The sequence below is a fragment of the Xyrauchen texanus genome, chromosome 13 (assembly GCF_025860055.1).
Source record: "Xyrauchen texanus isolate HMW12.3.18 chromosome 13, RBS_HiC_50CHRs, whole genome shotgun sequence".
NCBI classification, from domain to species: domain Eukaryota; kingdom Metazoa; phylum Chordata; class Actinopteri; order Cypriniformes; family Catostomidae; genus Xyrauchen; species Xyrauchen texanus.
The window spans coordinates 45,235,682-45,257,392 of record NC_068288.1 but is presented as its reverse complement, the minus strand read 5'-3'; the positions used below and the strand labels follow the sequence as shown (position 1 = coordinate 45,257,392).

The 21,711-nt window shown below is 41.1% G+C and overlaps 1 protein-coding gene across 1 annotated transcript in view; it reads right to left on the bottom strand.

Annotated features, from left to right (window-relative positions):
* Nucleotides 1-18,093, bottom strand: part of LOC127653911 (cadherin-22-like) — a 99,317-nt gene extending 81,224 nt beyond the window's left edge. Inside the window, exons 1-2 of the mRNA XM_052140761.1 lie at nt 17,866-18,093; nt 1,906-2,200 (exon numbers count right to left, since the gene is read on the bottom strand). Of these exons, the coding sequence (XP_051996721.1) occupies nt 1,906-2,200; nt 17,866-18,093 (523 nt within the window). The remainder of the gene's footprint in view (nt 1-1,905; nt 2,201-17,865) is intronic.
* Nucleotides 18,094-21,711: the final 3,618 nt, after the last annotated feature.

Below are 21,711 nucleotides of genomic sequence, written 5' to 3'. Positions count from 1 at the left end.
TTAGAAAGTGGAATTTTCCCCCAATCATCCATTATGCAGGTCTTTAGCTGCACAATTGTTCGGGATCTCCATTGCCATTTAATGCACCACATTCATAATGCACTACACGTTCTCAATTGGAGATGGTCAGGACTGCGGGCACACCAATCTAGCACCCTTACTCTGCTTACACAGCCATGCACTTGTAATCCGGGCGGTATGTGGTTTGAAATCGTCCTGCTGAAAATGCCAGGACGTCCTTGGAAAAGACGGTGCTGGATGGCAGTATATGCTGCTCCAAAATATTTACAAATCTGTCTGTATTAATTGGACCTCACAGATGTGCGAGTTACCCATGCTATGGGTACTGTCACCCCTGGCCCATACAGACACTGGCGTTTGGACCTGACGCTAATAACAGCTTGGATGGCCATTTTCCTCTTTGACCCGGATAAAACTTTCAGAAACGTGGACTCTTCAGACCAAAAAACTCAGTTCCACTGCTCAACTTTCCATCTAAGTTGAGACCGAGCCCAGAGAAGTCGGCAGCGCTTCTGGACAGTGATGATGTACGGCTTCTCCTTTACATAGTAAAGTCTGTTTCTTGCATCTGTGGATGCAGTGGCGCATGGTGTTGACTAACAAAGGTTTACTAAAGTAATCCCAAGCCCATGTTCGTGATATTACAGATGAATGCTATTTTTTAAGACAGTGACGTCTGAGCGATCAGAGATCACGTGCATTCAGAAGTGGTTTTCGTTCTGCCCTTTACAAACCGAGATTTGACCAGATTAATTGAATTTTAACTATATTGTGCGCTGTAGAGGGTGAAATGCCCCAAATACTTCCCATTTTGGTTGGTTTGCATCATAGCTCACTAGGTTTTGGAATAGAGCCTACACAACTAAATATGGTACGCTAATATTATGTACACATTTTTGCACATTTGAGAAATGAAAATGGGCTTGTCAGTTTCTTGTGCCAAATAACAGTGACCTGATGGCTGGGATGCAACAATAAAACCATTACAGGACACCAAACATAAGCAAAAAGCCAAAGAGGAATTGCTTGACTAAGCAGTGCAGTTATTTAATTACGCTTGCTGTTGTTTGATATATAAAACATGAAGTCCACACTTCCTTAATGTATAGTCTGACTGAAAGGTGGAGAAACTGAGAGGGATTGGAGAAGTCTCCTCTGTGCCAATATGCCGCAATGTGCTGAGGAAGCAGAATTAATTTCAATCAGGAAGTTCACAGCCTTGCAGCGCAGCAGTGATTACATTATTCTAGTGCATTTAAACAGATTTTATATTTACAAACACATATAAAAGCGATGGTGTAAAATGGTAATACTATGATTGCTTTGATATATACCATGGAACTGAATGACTGAATTAATGTGCCATGCTATTTACAAGGTATCTCAAAGAATACTATGGTTTTACCCTGATGCATGCCCAATATCAATACGGTTGTACCATAGTACCATGTCCAAAAGTGGTACTTAAATGGTACGTTTTCTATTGTATTTGTTACCTTGGAGTACCTTATAATACCATAATACTTTATGGTAATCATTTATTACAATCTTATATATTAAAGTACCATGGTACTTTTATGGTACATTTATCTTCACTGTTTGAACAAACTCATCCAAACAGTGATACGGCCTCGAGGGACCCAGAGGGGCCCCTCACTCCCTTCGGCCTCACACAAACTCGTCCAAATTGTGATATGGCCTCGAGGCGCCCCGAGTATACATATACTGAATATATACAGGTGCACATAAATCAAGTTCTGCAACTGGCTGACATTGGTATTCAGTTGTCAACAGGCTTAGAAGAATGCCTTCAAAACACATCTACTCAGATACACCATACAATAACAGTTACAAATAAATAATATGAATACTCAGAGATCTTACCAATAGGTGAGAGTTCTGCCACACTCCCGACGTATGGACCTTCCAGAAACTTTGGCTCGCTGTCGTTGATGTCTTGGACTTTGATGACAAACTCTGACTCGGGTTCGAGAGGTGCGTCAGTCTGCCGGTCGCGCGCCTGAGCTCGCAACGTGTAGAACGTTTTCTCCTCGCGATCCAACCTCTCCGTAGCGTGAATGTCACCGGTGACCTCATCGATGATGAATATAGACCCCGCCCCCTCTCCAGAGATAGTGTACTTGATTGATCCGTCCCCTTCGTCGGAGTCTGAATGGATCTGTCGATGAAAGTAGAACACTAAATGAGAGGACAGACACTGACATCTGAAAAACATCACCAAACGCATACTGTGGTACAGCAACTTTTGTTTTTTCTCCCCAATTTGGTATGCCTAATTCCCAATGCACTCTAGGTTGTGGTGGCGTAGTGACTCGCCTCAATCCGGGTGGTGGAGGACGAATCTCATTTGCCTCCATGTCTGAGACCGTCAATCCATGGATCTTATCACTTGGCTTGTTGAGCATGTTACCGCGGAGACCTAGCGCGTGTGGAGGCTTCACGTTACTCTCCACGGCATCCACGCACAACTCACCACGCACCCCACCGAGAACGAACCACTTTATAGCACGAGGAGGTTGACCCAATGTGACTCTACCCACCCTAGCAACCGGGCCAATTGGTTGCTTAGGAGACCTGGCTGAAGTCACTCAGCACGCCCTGGATTCAAACTCGCGACTCCAGGTGTGATAGTCAGCGTCTTTACTCGTCGAGTTACCCAGGTCCCATAGTACAGCAACCTTGAGTCACTGCATGGATGTTCTGGCATGCAAATGTGCTTTTGATATACAAAAAAATGGATTCTGCTAATAATAAATCTGAATATCTGCAACAGGGTCATATCAGCAAGATAAAACATGTCATTGATCTTTTGGCTGGTTCTGAACTTCCTGACGTCAGACAGATGAATACATTTGAACACATGACCACTAACATTATGTCAACGACGCCTATTTGTGCTCGGAAACTTGGTCTGTCCAGTGACAGTGAGGTTAAAAAAGAAGTACGAAAGATATGTAAGCGCAGAGTAGTTCTAGCGGGAAGACTAGCTGCTGTACATCATCGCACCATTAGCAGGGAACTCCCAGCCAATCACATGTAAACCATTGCTTTATAAGTCTGCTCACAATCTATCACATTGCTGATTCAGTGTGCTAACACGGCAACCTCCTCCACCCCACCACCACCAGTTGAGCCCTGTCCCACACAGGGGTAGGCTCCTCGCCCCTGCCTCCTATGTCCGGCAGGATATGACGCTTCAGAGTACTACAACTTCTTCGGACCGCCAGACGGGGCCTACGCCAAAGAGAGACATTACCTTTCTGTTTTATATTCATCAAATAAATGTCATCTTAAATTTCATCTCAAGTCTTCCTGCTAGAAATGATTATCCCTAAACTCAAGAACAACAAACAATAGGAATGAAATGTGGTAAAAGTCTATTAAACCTTGTGCTGTCTTTGGCTGTGTAGCACCGACACTCTGCATTTCTTTCGGAAGAATCCGGATTATTTCAATCTGAGCTTTACAGATCGAGCACAGAATGGCAAAAGACGTCCTTCTGCATGACGGCCAACAATTAAAAAAATTATCATTTTTGAGTCCTATACCAATTATTTTTAAATGCTGAAGTCGTTACACACGCACTGCTTGGATGGCGATAGAATCGGCTCTATAAAGGGAATGCATTTAGTGAGCTAAAATATATTAATGGCATAAGTATAATATTAATCTATATTAGTATGATAGATTATTCTTATAAGTATAACTATAATTAATTATCTAATAATTAATTGTAAAATTAAATTGAATAATCAATCAGTAATATTGCATTAAATACACATGTATGGGTAAAATTGTGTTGTTTTCTATTCAGCCAAATTATAAAAATGTAAAGTAAAATGACAGGCCTTTTTATAGAGGACAGTAAAATTGTGTCACATAAATTAGCCTTATTTCAAATGTTAAACTTGAAGTTAAAGCATAGCTGAAACGTCACATGAGCTATTGAAATGCAATAGTTGCTGCACAGCTGCAGTGTTGTAATGCTTCATAGAGTATGCCACTTTCTTTTACTTCAGTCTCTCTCTCTCTCTCTCTCTCTCTCTCTCTCTCTATTATTATGTCTTTGCAGCCAGGGAAATTATTCTAAACAGCAGTGGACATCAAGTGAAATCATCCTCTCCATCACTGGTGTATTAAATATTTTATAAACTCTTAATTAAATACAGGCCTCTATCACCCCCGTGGGAACTCTCATTAGGTATTTGTCGTAAAACATGGGAATAATGCAAGCCGGCCTGCGATATTGCATTTCTCTATATTTCCAATTCTCCCTCAGTCGCATTAAAACACACGCACAGAAAATATCCTCCTTTTTGGCGTATCAATATTTCAGAAGTAATAAAAAATACTTTGACAAAGACCAAGAAAGCTTTGCAATATCTGGAGAGCTGAGGGATAAACGTATCTCTTCCTCTCTGTTCGCCGTTTTTGATCAAGGGAAGCGAGCAGCACACCGTCTGGGAGTCTTTTGTGCGTATTAGCGCAGACTGAGATTGTTAGATCAACGGCGCATGTGTTTGCAAAAATAATAACTTTTGTTTTTTTTTAAAGGTTTGCTGACGTTCTTCATCCTGTGCCACAGATTCCCTCTGATGCTGCTGTTTTCCCTAATGAAATGAGAACCCAGAATAACAACACTACAACAAAAGGAGAGATGCGCGTTAGCGTCTTTTACCTGACGGACGACGTGATTGGTTGATGTGAGCAGTCGAGTGCTTCGTCATCTGCAAGTGGTGTGACTGAGGTCTTGTCTGAGCCTGAGACTTCAAATCAAAGGTTACGCTGAGGTCTGCCTCTTTAGCGGCTAAAGCCATAGTAGCATGTTGGCTAACAGACTTTCTCTTTAAAACAATGAGGACTCTGATTTTATCTGTGATTGTCGCAATGTTTACTTGTTCTGACTCAATATCCAGGGCAAAATTCAGACAATGGTTCATTTTCTCACTAACAAGTGCACTTTGCCGTCTGCTAGCCTACTTAGCAATAGGCCTAAAATCGAGGCAGACAGCTTTTTTTCATGGGTTAAGGCTGAAAACACTAAATGAGCTAAAAATAGCGGTATGGGTAATCTGGCATTTAGAGTTAGATACGAAATTGGCTTTTTGGCCATATTTTATGTAACATTTCTGTACAGTGTTGGGTTGTAACAGATTACAAATAACCTGGAATATGTAATCTGATTACAAAAAACAAATATGTGTCATATTTAAAATAACTAAGCAATGCAATCTTTGGCTTTACCCAGTTATATCCATTTTACTTTCTCATGTATCTCATGCACCTGGTACTTACTACCCAATTTGGAACGGCCAATTCCCAATGCGCTCTAAGTCTTGCCTCCGCCTCTGAGACCATCAGCCCATGCATCTTCTCACGTGGCACTTTGTGCATGACACCGCAGAGACCCACAGCATGTGGAGGCTCATGCTGCTCTCTGAGATCAACGCACAACTCACCACACGCCCTACAGAGAGCAAGAACCACTAATCACGACCACAAGGAGGTTACCCCCTGCGACTCTACCCTCCCTAGCAACCGGGCCAATTTGGTTGCTTAGGAGACCTGGCTGGAGTCACTCAGCACGCCCCAAGCAACCAATACTCGCTGAGGTACCCAGACCCCGGTACTTACTACATTTAAAATGAATTAGATTTAGCAAAACAGGCAACAAGTAATGCGATAAGAGTACCTAAATAATGTAATCTAAAAGATGATGTAATGGATTACAATTTACATCATGCAATTTATAATCAACACCGGTTTACATTTCATAAGTAATCTACCCAACGCTACAATAAAGTGTAAAGTTTTCGCTGTCCTAATCACGGCGCCGTTTTGTAGTCTGTTCTGCATTACGCGATGGCTCATTTTAGTTTATCGCGGCCCATTCGCGGCACGTTACGCAGCCGATACACCGGCCCGCTCTGTTCTCCCGATGGCCAGTGCGCCCCTGATCGCCCCTAAAGTGCGTCGGCCCACCGGGAAAATGCCCGGTATACCAGATTACCAGTCCAGCCCTGCCCTCCCCTTACAAACATCTAGGAGTTTTGTTAAACTTGTTGCAAACTTGCTGCAAATTCGCCACTCATTATTTTCACGCGCACATGAGCTTGCTATTCACCGCAAATGTTTTCCATAAGTGTGCAGCTTCTCACCAGTAGTGGTGAACCTACAGCAAACCTTTGGCGACATTGGCAAGTTTGCGGTAACCCTAGATGCTCCAAACCCCATGACAAAAATCAAAGATGGCGCTAGCGTGAATAAGGTCTATAGACCTTATTCACGCTAGCGCCATCTTTGCTTTTTGACGAGAATTACAACGAGGCTGTGAGGGATAGACTTCTAGTCTTGCCAATGGACTGTACTGCAATTTAAAGTGTTTTTTGATCATTCCATGGACAAACCATTGATAAAATATCCGTCCAAGAACATTCAGTATACAAAGAACTCCAGACAACATGAGTTGTGGAAAATCAGATGTGATCTAGAAGCTTTAAACTGCTTTATACCAAAGATGTCGCTAGCGTGAAAAAGGTCTATGGAAAACAAAAGGTGATGTTAGGCACAATGTTTGGGACTAACTACCACAGTTTCCAGTTACTTTTATTGTTTCCAAAAAAGACACTCTCCTTTGAAATGGCTGGAACAGTAGATGAGCTTAAGTCAAGGTGGTGGTGACCTGCCACCTCTCAGGTCAGCACGCTAACAATGCAAACCAGTTAGCGGCTAGTCACAGTAGAGGCCGGAGGCCAGCTGAAACGAATCTCTCACCTCTGATGAGCATTCGGGCAAGAAAAGCCGGCACGCATGGATTCTGACACCCATATTACTATAAAAGATGTGAGGAACTGAGATACACAGGGTTGGAAAGTCAAACAAGTACAAGTATTTTGTCGAAAACTAAAATATTAGCCGAACATGAGTTTCACTGAGAGTTTTCAAAACTCACTAAAAACTTAGTTCCCCCAATTAACCCTTGTGCATCAATTTAAAAAAGTTACTCAGAGGTCCTTAGTGTCAAAAAACTGGCATAATAATATTATATATTAATGTAATGTCCCACTTTCACTGACTTAGATTTTTTTAACCAACATCAGTACTGATTATAACTACCAAATATTCAGTCATTTACAGGATTTAACCCTTTAAATGCCAGTTTGTTTACATAATGCAACTGTTGTTTTTTACACACACACACACACACACACACATGCACACACACACACACACACACACACACACACACACACACACACACACACACACACAAAGACCAAGATTCCTCATTTAGCCTTAACAGACTGTAGGGGCAAGTGCTGTTAGCGAGCACCTATGAAGGCCGGAACGGTACATGAGGGGGTGGGTGGCCAGCACCACGCCCGACCGCCATTGTCTCCCCAATGGCGATGTTTTACACACCGCACCAGGTACTCATTTTAGGCTGAGTCGACCCTAGGGGAGGTCCAGGACCGGTTCAGATAATCGTCACTGATGTTGGCCATGAGCGGGTATCGAACTCGGGTCGCCAGGTTCGTAGCGCAGCGTGCTAACCAGACTATTTTGTGCACACAGTATTTTATAAACACAGCAAAAAAAAACATCCCTTTTTCAGGACACTGTATTTGAAAGATAATTTTGTAAATAACTTTACAGATCTTTATTTTAAAGGGTTTAAACAATGTTTTCCAAGCTTGTTCAATGAACCATAATTAATGAACAAGCACCTGTGGAACGGTCGATAAGGCACTAACAGCTTACAGATGGCAATTAAAGTCACAGTTATAAAAACTTAGGACACTAAAGAGACCTTTCTACTGACTCTTAAAAACACCAAAAGAAAGATGCCCAGGGTCCTGCTCATCTGCGTGAACGTGCCTTAGGCATGCTGCATGGAGGCATGAGGACTTGCACAGGATCGTTACATCCGAATATCACACCTGCGGGACAGGTACAGGATGGCAACAACAACTGCCTGAGTTACACCATGAATGCACAATCCCCCCATCAGTGCTCAGACTGTCCGCAATAGGCTGAGAGAGGCTGGACTGAGAGCTTGTAGGCCTGTTGTAAGGCAGGTCCAGACATCACCGGCAACAACGTCACCTATGGGTGCAAATCCACCTTTGCTGGACTAGACAGGAGAGGCAGAAAAAGCTCTTCACTGACAAGTCACGGTTTTGTCTCACCAGGGGTGATGGTCAGACTCGCGATTGTCATCGAAGGAATGAGTATTACATCTAGGCTTGTACTCTGGAGTGGGATCGATTTGGAGGTGGCAGGTCCATCATGGTCTGGGGTGGTGTGTCACAGCATCATCAGACTGAGCTTGTTGTCATTGCAGGCAATCTCAATGCTGTGCGTTACAGGGAAGACATCCTCCTGCCCTCATGTGGTACCCTTCCTGCAGGCTCATCCTGGCATGACCCTCCAGCATGGCAATGCCACCAGCCATACTGCTCGTTCTGTGCGTGACAGGAACGCCAGTGTTATGCCATGGCCAGCAAAGAGCCCGGATCTCAATCCCATTGAGCATGTCTGGGGCCTGTTGGATCAGAGGGTGAGGGCTAGCGCCATTCCCCCCAGAAATGTCCTTGGTGGAAGAGTGGGGTAACATCTCACAGCAAGAACTGGCAAATCTGGTTCAGTCCATGAGGAGGAGATGCACTGCAGTACTTAATGCAGCTGGTGGCCACACCAGATACTGACTGTTACTTTTGATTTTGACCCCCCTTTAATCAGGGACATGTCTGTGAAACTTGTTCAGTTTAGCCTAAACAAAATTTAGCAAAATAAAGGGATAAAAAAATGGAGAAATGTTTGAGTATTTCTCTGCAATTAAGCATCATTGAGAGCTTCCAATGTGGGTTTAGATGCCCTTAATTTTTATTAAAGAATCTACAGAGATTACCGAACAAACATCTGCATATCAGGTCTATTCAGAGCAAATAACATCAGGAATCACAGGCAATGTTTTGTTTTGTAACACCTCTTTTGCATGCAAAAGATCAAAACATTAATAATGAATTCATGAAAGCTACATCTCGCAATCAACACGCTCGCTCTGAAAGCACCCCTGACATTCAAACGATTAATTTCCACGGATAAAGAGATAATGCATGAATATTATGTTAAAACATTTTTACCCAGAAGTTTTGGTCTGTCTGGCGGAGAGGCTCCATAATTGATTATTAATTATTCAACCGACTCTAATTGAGACTATAAGCCAAAACAGTCTAAGTAGGGCATAATGTCTACCTGTCATTCTGATTCAATAAGTGTTGTATTAAAGGGAGTTTTGGAAAGTAGCTAACTTAAAGGAATATTCCGGGTTCAATACAAGTTAAGCTCAATCAACAGAATTTGTGGCATAATGTTGATTACCACATCAATTAATGTCTCTTATCATATCATTCACAGTTTTAGCAATAAATGCTTTTTGAGTTATTAATAATAAAATGTTAATATCCTTTCTTACATGCTGAGAACTTTCCAGACCCATGATAGTATTTATCTTCTTTATGTGTACATCTGTGTTGGTTTGTATGTATTTCTTCAAAAATGTCCAGGTTACTTCCTTAACCTGATGGAGGGAACGAGATGTTGTGTCGATGTAGTGACACTAGGGGTCACTCTTGAGAGCCCGAGACACCTCTGATCTTTGAGAAAATGCCAATGGGAATTGGCGAGTGGTATTTGCATGCCCCTCCCTTGGACATACGGGTATAAAAGGAGGGGAATGTGCATATCGCTCATTCAAGTTTTGTGCCGAGGAGCCGAGAATAAGGTCTCGGATATTTCAGCGGGTAGTTCAGCGTTGTGGCAGGAGGGATGCAACGTCTTGTTCTCCATATGGGAACGAAGGTTTTTTTTATTTACACAGGACGTTCCATATCTGTCACTCACTCGACGTTGTGTCGATTTAGTGACATTAGGGGTCCCCTACAAAAACGCCACATCTAGCTGAACTGGGTTACGTGGATCGGCGGTGCGAGACGGGCAGACTGCTGTGTGCCATATAGCCAGCACACCGCGCCAGCATAACCTCCCCTGACGCTAGTATGAGTGTCGCACAGCCCTTTTGGGGATGAGTTGACTACCCAAATGATGGGGACAGGCTTGTCCTAGTCGGGCCTCTTTTCTCTCTTTTTCTGTTTTTCTCCCCAGAAAAAGAGAGAATTCGCTAACCGACCAGGATGCCAGTATCCACGTCGGGGGGGACACCCAAGGGGAAGACACCGCGGAGACCACACCCCACCCAGAGAGGGAGGGTGTATTAAGTGGAAATACGTCACATGGTCTTGCCGAGTTCAGTCGGAAGTATGTCATGTGGACTCATCCGAGTGCCTAACCGGAGCAAACCGGGCGTGCCGGGGAATGGGAGGTCCGCTGTGATTTAACCAGCGGAGGAGGTCTCATTGTGGTCCCAAAATCGCCCCTGTGTTCACTGTGCTGACCTCATACCCTTAGGTAGATGGACCGAGGCAGGGAGCCGCTGGGGTGGCTTGCTTTCTTATGAAAGCGAGTCGCGACAGCATCGTTGCCATGGTCATGGCTTCGCAATGAGGACATAACGCATCCACAAAAGATGTCTCACCATGGGCAGCGCCCAGGCACAACGACAACGATCGTGGCCGTCGGAAGGCGAGAGGTATCGACCGCAATCAGGAATAACACACAATCGGAAAGGCATCTTTAAAAAGACACGTCTTGAAAATGGCGATCTCTGCAGTGCACCCATGCAGAGAGGGGAGAATGCTGCTATAATGCGCCATAAGGATCCAGAAAAGGTGAGGGATGGAAATCGCTTGCTCAGCTTGAACCATTGATCAATCTGCTCCAAAGAGAAAATCTGAATGAGTGGTATGAATGTCCCCCTCCTTTACACCCGTATGTCTGGGAGAGGGGCATGCAAATACCACTTGCCAATTCCCATTGGCCTTTTATCAAAGATCAGAGGTGTTTCGGGCTCTCAAGAGTGACCCCTAGTGTCACTACATCGACACAACGTCGAGTGAGTGACAGATAGGGAAATTCAGTTTCAACACAATTTTTGACTTTTCAGATGACCTCTTACCACGCCCTCTACAGTATTAGCATGTTTCACACAATGTGTAGACTTTTCAGACGGCCGTTACTGACCGTATGAAAAATTTCCAAATTATATCAATGTTAATTTAACAATCTGGAACAATTTCATCATGACAGGACAAAAACAGGACAAATAGCGTCCCATATTGATTCAGCGTGAGATGCTTCATTTCATATATAGATATGGGACGATCCCAGTCCAGAAAGTATGGATGCTGAAAATTGTGAGTTTATTGGGAGAAATTGTAAGTCGGCTGTACAGTAGGAGGATGGGTGGAAAAATGGGAGAAACCCGGAAAAATCAGGAGTGTTGACAGGTATGGAATGGGGCCAATCCGTACAATACTAACTGTAACAAAGGTAGTGACAAGACGTCACCAATATGTGTGTTAACATGATTTTAGTGTGATCAAATTGCTACTTTCCTTTTCTGTGTAGAGTTAGAGCCAATTTGACAAAATATATAATTGGCTAAATTACAAGCTTCACATTTCTGCCTTTAAACCCTCCAAAAATTGGCCCCCATTAACTTCCATTGTAAGTGTCTCACTGTAACCTTGATTTTTTGCTTTTCTTAAAGAAAAGGAGGGATGAGTCGAAATAAATTTTTGTGGTAATCAACATTATACCACAAATCCTGCTGATTGAACTTAATCTGTATTGAATCCGGAATATGCCTTTAAAAGTACAGATGTGACTATGTACCCTGAAATGACATAATGGCTAATTACTGACAAAAGTCATCCCCCATCAGACATTTTTGCATTACATCAAGTGTGAACACTTTCCCTGTTGCGCTACCAGCACAGGTTCTGTGTATTCTATAGTAATGGTTTGTCAGAGGACACAAGGGAGGCTGAGCCATTCTCATTAAGTATGTGTAAAATGTATTTATTTTTTATACTTTCATGTGCGTTAACACATGTGACTTTTAATTACTGCACCAACGTCAGAGGAGTCTGACTACAAATGGACTTATCTTATTAATAAACTAATAAATTAGATTTGTTTACATGAACTATAAGCATTTCATCTTCGAGTGCTTTTAGATCTTAGTGCCACCATTGATCTTGACATTCTCTTGGATATTCTTTAAAATTAGGTTGGCATTTGTGGACTTGCATTAGCTTGCTTTAGGCCCTATCTCACTGACTGATACCACTTTGTCTGTGTAAACGAGGGACTGTCAGATCAAATAAAGTTAAGAATGGCGTACCACAGGGATCAGTTTTAGGGCCTCTGCTTTTCCTCCTATATATGCTCCCCCTGGGATAGTTTTCACTGTTATGCTGACGAAACACAACTCTCTCTCTCTCTCTCTCTCTCATATATATATATTAGATAACACTCTATGCACATACAAAATGGTAGATATTTTGGGTGGAACCAAACCCACAACTTTTGTGTTTCTAGCATCACACTTTACCAGTAGAGTTACAAGAACACTGTCTGTTATATCAGGGAGTGATGCGTAGAATTAATCTTCTGTATATCTGCAGATCTTTGACAAGCTTTTTGAGTCAACATGGTTTGAATGGCTTTTTCTTGTGAATTATGTAAATAGCATAATGTCACTAGAGGCTTTTGTAGTAAAAAATGTTTGTCTCCAAACTATTTACAATAAACATGAATTGAAAAAATAAATGAAATCTTTGACAAAAGTCGTAAAAAGTTTTTCACCTCCAAACTATTTACAATAAACATAAATTGACAAACTAAACTGAATCTTTAACAAAAGTCGTAAAACGTTTTTCGCCTCCAAACTATTTACAACAAATGTAAATTGACAAAATTAAGTGAATCTTTAACAAAAGTCGTAAAAAGTTTTTCGCCTCCAAACTATTTACAATAAACATAAATTGACAAAATAAACTGAATCTTTAACAAAAGTCGTAAAACGTTTTTCGCCTCCAAACTATTTACAACAAATGTAAATTGACAAAATAAACTGAATCTTTAACAAAAGTCGTAAAACGTTTTTCGCCTCCAAACTATTTACAACAAATGTAAATTGACAAAATTAAGTGAATCTTTAACAAAAGTCGTAAAACGTTTTTCGCCTCCAAACTATTTACAACAAATGTAAATTGACAAAATTAAGTGAATCTTTAACAAAAGTCGTAAAAAGTTTTTCGCCTCCAAACTATTTACAATAAACATAAATTGACAAAATTAAGTGAATCTTTAACAAAAGTCGTAAAATGTTTTTCGCCTCCAAACTATTTACAACAAATGTAAATTGACAAAATTAAGTGAATCTTTAACAAAAGTTGTAAAAAGTTTTTCGCCTCCAAAATATTTACAATAAACGTAAATTGAAAAGAAATTACTAAATATTTAACAAAAGTTGTAAAAAGTTTTTCGCCTCCAAACTATTTACAACAAACGTAAATTGACAAAATAAATTGAATCTTTAACAAAAGATCCAGAATATCTGCACATCTTTGACAAGCCTTTTGAGTCAACATGGTTTGAATGGTTTTTCTTGTGAATTATGTAAATAGCATAATGTCACTAGAGGCTTTTGTAAGTACAAGTGCATTATTCTAGGAACACATTATAAGATATTTCTGCAAAAACACGAGACACCTGGAGTAGTGAAAGGGCTTGTGTCTTAATGCATTATTGGTTTTAATAGACTTAAAGCTAATGGCCTATTTATTAAAGGGTTAAATAATTAAAATAACAAACAATACAAAAGCTACTTTACCAATCAAACATTTGGCACATCATGCACAAAAGATACAAGAGAAAGAAAAAAGTGGAACAAAAATCTAAATTTATTTAATAGTTCAAACTTGGCTCACATATGTTCAAGCTATTTATAATGCTAATGTTTAAGGCCTGGCTACACCAAGAACAAAAAAAAGTCAATCACCAAGAAAAAAGTTGTAGCCTATTATTTACAATGAACAGTAATTTAAAAAATGAAGTGAATCTAAAACGTTTTTTGCCTCAAAACTATTTACAACAAATGTAAATTTACAAAATTATTACATTTTTAAAAAAAGAATGAATTAAGGGAAAAGCATTTGCGGCGATTCATAAGCTCATTTGCATGTGAAAATATAAAGTTTGCAGCTAGATTGGCAAAACTGTCGATTTTTTGTAAGAGAATCTTTGAAAGATGTCATCAAATGATTTTCAAGCCCAAACTATTTACAACAAACACAAAGTTAATTTTCAGTTGTTTCAAGCAGCTTCTCTGAAGACACCATCCGTCACATTTTTTAAATATTTTTATTAAACATTTTTCTGGAAAGATCTTTCTATAAAGATTGGCCATGAAATTAGCCTTTAAGGTTAAGGGTGTAATTTTTTCGATATTGAAATACTTTCTCGTATCCCTGCTTAATATACAGAATGATGTCCCTGAAAATTGTGACTCTGAGGTGCTGACATTTGTTTGATCGTTCCAGCTTGACACCGCAGCACTGGCTCAACCAATGCTGTGAGGTTAGGCCGGGACTAACTGTTTATCTGACTAATGGAAAAAGAGAGGCGTTTGCAAAACCTTTAAAAAAAAAAAAAAATCAATATTTTTGCTATTCCATTTGCTAATGCTATTGCCGCGGAAATTACACACTTCATCTTTAAGTGAAATTAATTGCCCAAATGCATTGAATGGAGCAGCTGTTTAGTGTGGGGGCCAAACATTTAGAAAAAAAAAAAAATTTAATTAGCAGATTAATAGCCAGGACAGGATGAGAGCAAGTGAAGATATTGTTTCAAATGACCGTTACTGATAAAAGGCATGCTGGTCAAATTTAATTCTACATCACCCAAATCGAAGTCTTTGATACTGTGAGCAATAGATGAGACAGACAGCACCAGCAGTAGTCTCTATTTATAGTCTTGGCTCATGCCTTGACTTCATGGGGAGCAGTAACTCTAGGTAATTTTATTAATAAAACCATCTCTCTGCAGAAAACCACCCTCCATTTTCTAGCCCATCCATAATGGCTTCCCATTTAGACATCAACTCCTTTTGCACGCATACACGCGCAGACGCAAGCACGCACACTATTACACACTATGGCCAGGCAATATTGTTACACAGTTATATCTATATATATTAAGATATCTAGAAATGGCTTAATATACTTAATCTAATACCATCATTTTAATCAAACAGCCATTTTCCTAAAAATGTTTAATACAAGATGGAAAAAAAAACATCTTAAATACTGCTTTTCCACTAAATAAAGACAAAGAGGAAATACATTTTAGTATTTTCTTGTATACACTGATACAGCAATATTGTAACAAACAAAATAACATTATTCATTTTCATGTATAACGTTTAGAGTGATCACGCAAATTAAACGTTACATTGTTTACTTCAAATGGACAGTTTGAACTGATCACTGCAATATTCAAAATGTTCCACTGAAGAAATTATCCATTATCCATTTAATGCTCCCATACTAAGCCTGATTTCATTAAATTATGCTACTTTGGGGACATATTAGCAAAATGATATTACGTGGTTTGTTACACTTATCGCTGCAGTTCTGAGGTGAAATGTCCACTGAGTGGCGCTAAAAGCGAGTAAAATTTTCTCTCAATCAGATGAGGTTTTTCAGGCTAAAGGAACATTCCAGATTCAATGCAAGTTCAGCTCAATCTACAGCATTTGTGCCATAATATTGATTACCTCAGAAATTAATTTCGACCAGGCCCCTCCTTTTCTTTAAAAAGCACAAATCTGTGATCCAGTGAGACACTTACAATGGAAGTCAATGGAGTCAATTTTTGAATGTTAAAATACTCACTTTTTCAAAACTGTAGCCACAAGACATAAACGATAAGCATGTAAACATGATTTTAATGTGATAAAATTGCTTACTATTTTACAAACTCATTGCCATGATGATTTAATGTCACTGTGGCAGGGCGGAGGGCATGCTAATCAGGCTAATCAAGCCTCAGAGAGGGATAAAGGTCGACTGGAGACTGGTGCCAAAACCCAGGAAGGAGGAGGGATGCGCCGTAGTAGAGTCCTCGCCACTACCATCCACCCCAACAGAGCAGCCGCAGCCATTCACCGGGGGACGGAGGAGCCCGGCCCCTTGAGTGTGGAGGTACGGCCGCTGACCGAGAAGGGACTCCTAGCCAACCGCTTGGAGTGGTCAGGTCTGCTGCCAGGGGCGGAAGAGACCCCTACCAGCCGCTGAAATGCAGAGGGGTCTGAGACCGCCGACCACAAGCAGAGAGGGGCTCCTGACCAACTGTCTGGAGCGGGAGGACCCCTTCTATTTTCTGAGAATGCGGCGGGGCATTCCATCCGCCAGGGGCCGGAAGACTGCCTCCGATCCGCACGGGGAGGTGCGGCTGTCGTCCATTAGAGGGTGGAGGAGTGGCCGAGGACCAAGCTACGGCGTATCGGAGAACCATTGAGTAAGTGTTTTTTTTTTCTCTCTCTCTCTCCCCCACTGTCAATCCGGGTTGGCCTTTTGCTCTCTTTTTTATTTTTTTTTTATGTTTTGTTAATTTGGCACGATCACCGTTACGGCATGTAGGTGCCACACTATTTTTTTGTTTTCCTCCCTTTGTCCCCTCCCTCATCCAGGTAGACGGGGATGACCTGCCGGCAGACAGGGCGGAAGGCACACCCCTTCCCAGGGAAAGGGGGGGGGGGGTGTACATCATGCCGGGGTCTCCCCGGCCTGAGAGAACAAGGTAGGAATGTGGCATGGCGGAGGGCGGGGCCGGGTCGTGAATCCAAACTCCCGGCCCCTAATCAGGATAATCAAGCGTCAGAGAGTGACAAAGGCCAACTGGAGTCTGCAATGGGACAGAGAGAGAGATTTACGGACAGCTGTCCAACACCTGTGTGTGTTTGTCTTTTTGGTTCAGTTTTATATTAAACTATTATTTATATTGTCAAGCCGGTTCTCGCCTCCTCCTTTCCCTGTAACCCATTTACAGTCACCAAACCCTAAAACCCTCAAATGACTGTAAAAATGACGATTTAAATAACTTTTCAGCTCAAATAATACATGGGTATTTAAAGAAAAGGACGGACGAATCAAAATTAAGTTTTGTGGTAATCAACAGTATGCCACAAATGTTGTCGATTGAGCTTAACTTGTATTGAACCCGGAATAAACCTATAATGCTCTATTGAGTATTAACAAAACCCACCCACCCACCCACCTCCCTACCCTAAACCTTAATCCTAAACATAACCGATTGTGCCATAAAAAGCAAATGTAAGATAAAAAATTGCTGAAGCAATGACACTTTCGGCTCACATGTTGACTCGCATGCTCTTCAGGACTCGTACCACGGTCCTTCACAAGTGCAATGCTCATGCAATTTAGTCACGTGATTTGCGTGAAAGTGAACAAAAAAGTAATAGTTGTTGTAGCGCCTCTAGTGTTCATTTCACCAGGACACTGCCACAAAATTGCGAGGCGATCGCTAGAGTCGCAAGACAAGGAATGATCATGACACTAGTCTAACGACTTAATAAAAAAGTGCTTTCATATCATGAATACTCCACACTATATCACCTAGCCCTACACCACACCTGAGCACAGACTCATATACACACCTCTGTCTTACACACACGCCAAACGCAGGAGTAATCCGCTCAGGCGCATGCACCTTTCTTGGCTTTCATTGTGCTGTTATGCATTTTTCCCTTGCATTCTCATGGAATAACAAGCAATTTTAAGAGTGCAACCAAAAACATATACAGTATAACAGATAGAGGAGAAAACGTACCTTTCCGACGTACAGCGGTTCCGTGCCGGTGTATTCCTCCACAACAAAAAACTGATTCCACACCCAGCCTCTCTTTACTCTTTCATGAGACATTAGCGATTGATCTGGACTTCTCCCAGATATTCCAACACTAGTCCTTATGGTCTGAGCAGATAGCCATACACAGCACTGCAGAATTCCCAGAGTGGCTGCCAAAATCCGGGCTCCTCCTCTCCAACGTGGAGCCATCTTTGAAAACTCACTCACGCTCTACATGGGGTAGAAGTTATAAAATCGTTTAGGACAAAGTTTCCTTCCTTTCCGCCTACTTTAAACTGCTCAGGAAAAGCTCCCTGGGAGGTCACTGGTTCCTCAAAAGACAAGATTCCATTTTAGAAGGATCTTTCTTGCTTTTTAGAACTTTCTTTGTTGGGTTTCTCAGTCTTTGTTGCGTTTTTCAACTGTATCGTTCACCATTGAATGCCACTGAAGAAGAGCTTTATCTGCTTGTTTTGAGTTTTACGACAAACAGCTATAAAAATAAGACGGACATGTCAATAAAAGTTGTTCTCTGGTCTCAACAATCCCATTGCGATTATTCCATGAGTTAACTATAGAGTCATCAATCCTATTAATAAATGGCCAACACTTTCAGAGCCATTATTTTGTAGGTAAAAAGGACATAATCCAAGAATTTTCTCTTCGCCATTTCAGCATGGCACCTTATTTCCAACTATGTACACTTTGCATCCAAAAGAACAATCCTTAAATATAATGAATCCAAAATTGTACTAAAAGGAACTTTGGAGGCCACGTTCTCCTAATTTAGAGTGTTCATGGTGAGATCCACGGCTCAGAGGGTTTAATGAGTTGATGTTGCGGCTTCCTCGAGATGATATCATCTACTCGACCTGCAATGACCCGCTTTCAAAAAGTAGTGGTGAGTTCATACTGACCCGAGCCAATCGTCACCTGTAATAAAGCAAAAATAATTGGTAAGAAATGAGAAATGCTTTGCCTCTAAATTCAGAGATCATATAAAGTCAGTTAAAGCTGCTAATGTATAACTGATGCTAGCCATAAGTTTCTTTTGTTGTCTTCAAGTCCTCATGTGAAGTTCCTACTTATGAGTTCAAAGTCATAATAGAGTGCAACAGTCCATAGAGGAAAGTTCTGGGGCGACCTGTTGCTCAGGTGGTAGAATGAGTTGGCCACTAATCGCAGGGTTGGCGGTTCGATTCCCGGCCCACATGACTCCACATGGCAAAGTGTCCTTGGGCAAGACACTGAACCCCAAGTTGCTCCCAATGGCAGGCTAGCGCCTTGCATGCAGCTCTGGCCTCATTGGTGTGTGTGAATGGGTGAATGAGACACATTCACGCTATGTAAAGCGCCTAGAATACCGCAAGACCGGCCTACCATGAGCTCCGAGGTTGTTAATCGATTGTATCTGCTTCTGTTAAAGCCATCATTGTACTTTAGTTCAACTTAAATCTTTTAGAAATTGTATTTCATAGCAGAATACCTGGTGAAGAACTACCCATGAATCCTGAAGGCGAAAACCAGCCAACAAAGTGTGTCAAAAGAGCTCTGCAGTGACCGACCCACTCCCATGATACACTGAATAATGACTTCAAAACAAATAATGGATTCATCCGAATAATATAACAAATATTCATATGACTGATTATCTATACGCACAAGGATAAAGTGACATTTTATATAAACATATACAAAATTACAAAGAATTTATGAATCTGTGCAGCCAATATTTCTAAAGTGTAAACCTTATGACTTTTTTCCATTTCCATTTATGCATTTGACAGACGCTTTTTATCCAAAGTGACTTACAGTGCACTTATTACAGGGACAATCCCCCTGGAGCAACCTGGAGTTAAGTGCCTTGCTCAAGGACAAAATGGTGGTGGCTGTGGGGATCGAACCAGCGACCTTCTGATTTACAGTTACGTGCTTTACCCCACTACACCACCACTCCATTCTCTGGTCTCAACAGGAATTGGGCATGTTTTCCTCATGCCCAATTCCCAATGCGCTTTAAGTCCTTGTGGTGGCATAGTGACTCGCCTCAATCCGGGTGGCGGAGGACAATCGCAGTTGCCTCCGCGTCTGAGACCGTCAATCCGCGTGGTATGTTGAGCGCATTATCATGGAGACATAGCGCATGTGGGAGGCTTCACGCCATCCACCGCGCCATTCACGCACAACTCCCTACGCACTTCAGAGAGCAAACCACGTTATGTAGACTACGAGGAGGTTACCCCATTTGACTCTACCCTCCCTAGAAACCGGCCCAATTCTGTTGCTTAAGAGACCTGGCTGGAGTCACTCAGCACACCCTGGATTCGAACTCGCGACTCTAGGAGTGGTAGTCAGCGTCAATACTTGCTGAAATACCCAGGCCCTACCGTCTATTTAAAGCTGACCACATTTATATTAAGGAAATCATCTGGTTAAGTGCTCCGTTAAGGTTTAAATGCTTCATAGAGTATTCATCTATTAGGAATATTCCTCCTTATGTAAAACGAAGAATCTGAAACATACTCCTTTCTTTAAACTGTGCAACCTCTGGTAATGCGCTAAATAAATAAAACATTATTGTTGTTGTTGTTTTATACAACGGTGTCTTCCTGATAGATTAATGGGACATTCACCTTTTTGTACGCTTTATTGATTTTATTTTAATTTATTTAATGTTTGAATTTATAGTTATTATTCATTGCAAAATGTGTGCTTGAAACCTCCTGCCTTCAGAATAATGTTATACATGCGCAGACAAACGAGAATTCAGTTTCATGCAGATTTTAATATCAGAAATACCTGGAGAAACCACCACATATTCCACAGTTAATGCAGCCTACAAATTCAGCTTCACCTAGTAAGAAAAAAAAAGAATAAAATAATATATATTTTTAGATAATAGTTGTATAATAATAATAATAATTATTATTATTAGGCTCTTATTATGAAAAGGCATATTAAAAGGCACATAAGGCCCTGTTGCACTCTATTATTGTAACGTGCGAAGGGTAACACAAGAGCTGGAACTAGGCGTGGTGAAAATGTCATTTAAAAAAATAAACAAAGTACAAAATGACGAAGAAAGGAACAAAGAAAGCATCCATGATGGGGGAAAACTCAGGAAACATCTACAATGGGCTCAGGTAATACACGGGAGGTCAAACACACAACAAAAGACCAGGACTGAACAGAAATCAGGGCATTATATACAAAAAGACTAACGAGTTAATGAAACACAGGTGAGGAACAATGGGGAACAGCTGGAGGTGATCAGAGCAGGGGATTATGGGAAGTGTAGTCTGGGGGAACAGATGACAGGGGAGAACCACAAGGCAAAAAACAGTGAATCTGTTGTGCATTCAGATCACTTAGGATGATTTTTTTTTTTTTTTTTTTTTTTTTACAGTTTGGCACTGTGTCTAAATACTCTAATTTGTGGAGAATCTTTCCTCATATGTTATCTTCACTATGTAGTGATTAGTGAATGAGAGTGAATGACTTGGTTTTGGACACAGTAGAAGCGACCAGAGCTGGTTGTCATAGTTTTATCTCCTGTATTTCTCAGGGTATGTTTATTTTTCATAGTAAGTTTTTCTGAGCTTTTGATATTGGGGCATGTTGTCACACTCCATGGGGTAAGTTGTCACAATGTAACCTGCCATTAAACCATTGGTTTCATGTGAACTGAATCTATGCTTACAGTATCTGTAAATCCTGCACTAAACAGCCTATTATAGGCTATTCAGCAAATTATAAATAGTTATTAAACAACAAAAATGGAAAAGGTCATGTAAAATAATATCAAAACATTGTTTTGACCACCAAATG